The sequence below is a fragment of the Orycteropus afer genome, unplaced genomic scaffold (genome assembly GCF_000298275.1).
Source record: "Orycteropus afer afer isolate SDZICR_OR568_19922 unplaced genomic scaffold, OryAfe1.0 scaffold00638, whole genome shotgun sequence".
Classification (NCBI taxonomy): Eukaryota; Metazoa; Chordata; class Mammalia; order Tubulidentata; family Orycteropodidae; genus Orycteropus; species Orycteropus afer.
Window position 1 is genome coordinate 531,563 of NW_006922225.1, and position 3,609 is coordinate 535,171.

The window sequence follows — 3,609 nt, forward strand, 5'->3', positions numbered from 1 at the left end:
TTTGACAAAGTGGGACATGAGAGAGACTGAAGAATCCTCTAGCATCCCATCTGGTGCCAGTGTGTCCTGCAAGCTTGTCAGTCATGCAGGATGGCTCTGCCTCCACTCTAGACAGGAAGATGGTATTCACACCGTGTTACTGGAGAGCTGGCAGGATCATCCAATCAATCCCTTCCTTGTAAGTCCTTCCTTCAACAACATTCCTACTACAACATTGCAAGTCTACCCAGGTACTATCAAGGACTCCAGAGTTGAGGAGATAGCTTCTTGCTTTCTTGGTTCTGCCAATAGAGAAGATTTTTGGAAAAGAATGTATATAGTTGGATTTGGGGACAGACACAAGAGGAACGATGAAAAATGAGGTCTAAGTCAGGGAGAAATCACTACAATTAGTCATTAATTTTTTATTTGCGTGGGGTCTATCACACCACAAAGGGTTAAGTAACATCTTGAAAACTAACAAAAGGAACTTTCTATCCTGATTCTGTCTGGGAATGTTCGCACCTTTTCCATCCCACCAGGATTTGTCAGATAGAAGGCACTCCAACCCCCATGTCACCACTCTAAGATGGTTTAGAGGGAAACTATACACAAAAAGCACATGCCCACAGCAAAAATGGCACAGGATGACATGATATCCAGCCAAGACAAGAGGGCCCTTGGGGGTTTCTAAGTGCATATGACCACCCGATCTATAAATGGAAGAACATTCTATGATAGCCCTAGGACCACTGATGAAAGAACAGAGTGAATGTAGTGCTGGTGGGTTAAGAGTGTGGACCTAGCTCATGGCTTCTCTCCAGCCTCCTGCCTCCAGAAGAAATACATGATCAGAGGTGGTGCTCAGCACATTATTTGGGCTAATAGTACTCCTACACAAATGTATGCACGCCTTTCCTCCAGTTCTTCCTACATCACCAGGATGTGCTTCTTGAGTTCAATTGTGGCAAACAACAGAAACTAAGCATGTGATATTCTAGTGAGCAGAAAATGAGTCTCCTCTTACCAACTGTGCCTACTTCCAAGATCTGAGTGGAATCTATACACATGATTTGATGACTGCATTGATGATAATGACAAGAGGGATACAGGACTTATGTAATAATCCATAATGAGGTCCTTTCTACCTGAAACTGACTCAAAGAAGAGCTAGTGTTTAAGGAGTTGACAGCAGTGTTTCACCCCATCTAGAAAGGCCTCCTTGAATTTGTCATTCCTGAGAGTGAAGATGAAAGGGTTCAGGAAAGGGGTCACCACGGAAATCAGCAGGGAAATGATCTTGTTGTACTCAGCTGCCTGTGTTTGCTTGGGTTTCACGTACAGGAAGAAGCAAGTGCCATAGCCAATGACCACAAAGGTAAAGTGGGAGGCACATGTGGAGAAAGCTTTCCTCTGGCCAGAGGCTGAGGGGATCCTGAGGATGGTGGAGATGATGTAGGTGTAGGAGACGATCGTAGGGATCAAGGAGCCAACAACAATGAAGACAGCCATTAAGAAGAGGACAAACTCTGTGAACAGAGTGTCATCACAGGATAGTTTGAGCAATTGTCCTCTGTCGCAGAAAAAATGGTCTAACACGTTGGATTTGCAGAAGGTAAACTGAAACGTGGCATAGACGGGCCAGATTTCAGAAAGGAACCCAAACACCCATGAAGCAATCACAGCCCAGGTGCAAGTGCAGCTGTTCATGATGATGTTGTACCTCAGAGGGTTACAGACAGCCACGTAACGGTCCACAGCCATCACCCCCACTAATGCAAACTCTGCAGTCCCCATGGCAAAGTACAAGAAGAGCTGAGCAACGCAGGCAGTCAGCGATATTGTCTGCATCCTGGAGAGAAGCAGTCCCCAGAGCATCATGGGGACAATAATGGTTGTGACCAGGATCTCTAGGACAGAGAGGTGGCCAAGGAAGAAGTACATAGGGGAATGCAGACGCTTATCAAGCAGACAATCACAATGATGACCAAGTTTCCCATTATTGTCACTGAGTAAAGGAAGAAGAATATAGTAAAAAGGATAAGGTGCAGTTCTTTCAACCCACGAAAGCCCAGAAGGCAGAATTCAGTGGCACTAGAATGATTCCCCATCAGTTAGTACTTCCTCTGTTCCTTGTGAAAACTAGACATCAAGGAGAGGTAACGTGCTGCACATGGCCCTGCATGTGAGGAGAGAAGACAGGTCAGGATGAGGAGCTGTTTCTAACCTTGCATCAGGTGAGATGTCCCCACTACCATGGCCGTTCCAGTACCACTTACCGTCAACTGGACTCTGATTCATGGCGATCTCACATGTGTCGGAGTAGAACTGTGTTCACAGAGTTTTCAATGGTTGATTTTTTGGAAATAGATGACCAGCCCTTTCTCCCAAGGCACCTCTGAGTGGACTCAAACCTCCAAACTGTCAGTGAGCAGATGAACACATTGACTATTTGCACCACTCAGGGCCTCCATGATGTGCATCTCCTGGGCTGAACGTAAACCCTCCAGTCTATAAATCAGTGCTCACTTTGCTCGGAGTGAGCTTCTTCCTCTCTGTTGATCTGAGGAGCTACTTCTAGCCTTCCCATGAGGGCAGGGGCTAAATCTTCAGTCTTGAAGCTGAATTAATCTTCTGAACATGGGACTGTCCTGCTACCTCTTAGACTGACAATATTAAGTCCATCTCTTCACCAGAAGACATAATGACCTTCAAATGTTATTATGATAATGATGTTTGAAGGACAGAACTTTGAACCCTAACCCTCCTCCATACTGCATATACCCATCTTTGGGCCAACATAAAAGAGCCGGATGTCCAAGAACAACATTCCTGCACTCCCCAAATTTCAAAAACCCTGTACTTCAGGGAAGCACAGCCCCCAGATGAGAATCTATGGTTCCCAGCTCTGCAGTGGTTTTAATCCCACAGAAAAGCTTGGAACCACTTTCATGAGCAGACCCATTTTTCTCTGACCCCATTCTCCCACTCCCCAAAGCCCTGGGATGAAGGAAAGATGCCACCTGGACAGACAAGGGATAGATTTGAGGCCACAGCTGCTTAGGACACCTGGGCCTCAACCCGTGGCATCCTCAAGCCCATCCTCATTCAAGTGCCACCCCCTGGGGGGACCCTTCCCAATAACCTACCCACAGAAGGGAAGACACACTCACTATGGGACTTCAGTCTTCTTCTTAGTGGTTATGAGGACCTGATGTTTTATTATACACTTAATTACTTATTCCATTCCTTAATTTGACAGTAAACAAATGTAACCATGAAGAAAACAAAGGAAAATCCTTGACATGTGGAGTTTATCTTCAAGGAGGAGGTGGGAGCTAGACCAGAGGCATATCTACAGAAAATAGCGCCTATGGTCAGCATGAAATTGCACCCCTGTCCAAGCATCTGACACCTACCTTTTAGATAACTTTACCATAACATCAGCTCAAAAATTCAAGTCAAGCCTGTTAGCTTTTACTTAACACGTGTGGCATTACATGAAAATGACAACTGCACCTTCCTTGTGTGAGTCAATCTGAAGCCAGAGTTCTAGTAGCCTCCAGGAAAATCTTTAACCAGAAACCTTTTAGTGTCAGCAATACTAACAGGACTTTTGGAATTCTAAAC

At 45.3% G+C, this 3,609-nt stretch overlaps 1 protein-coding gene across 1 annotated transcript; it reads right to left on the bottom strand.

Moving 5' to 3' along the window:
• Nucleotides 1–1,149: 1,149 nt before the first annotated feature.
• LOC103210690 (olfactory receptor 9A2) lies at nt 1,150–2,090 on the bottom strand. Its single transcript, XM_007956605.1, is given in 2 exon segments — nt 1,150–1,946; nt 1,949–2,090. Coding segments are annotated over 2 exon segments (939 nt in total).
• Between the last annotated feature and the right edge of the window lie 1,519 nt (nt 2,091–3,609).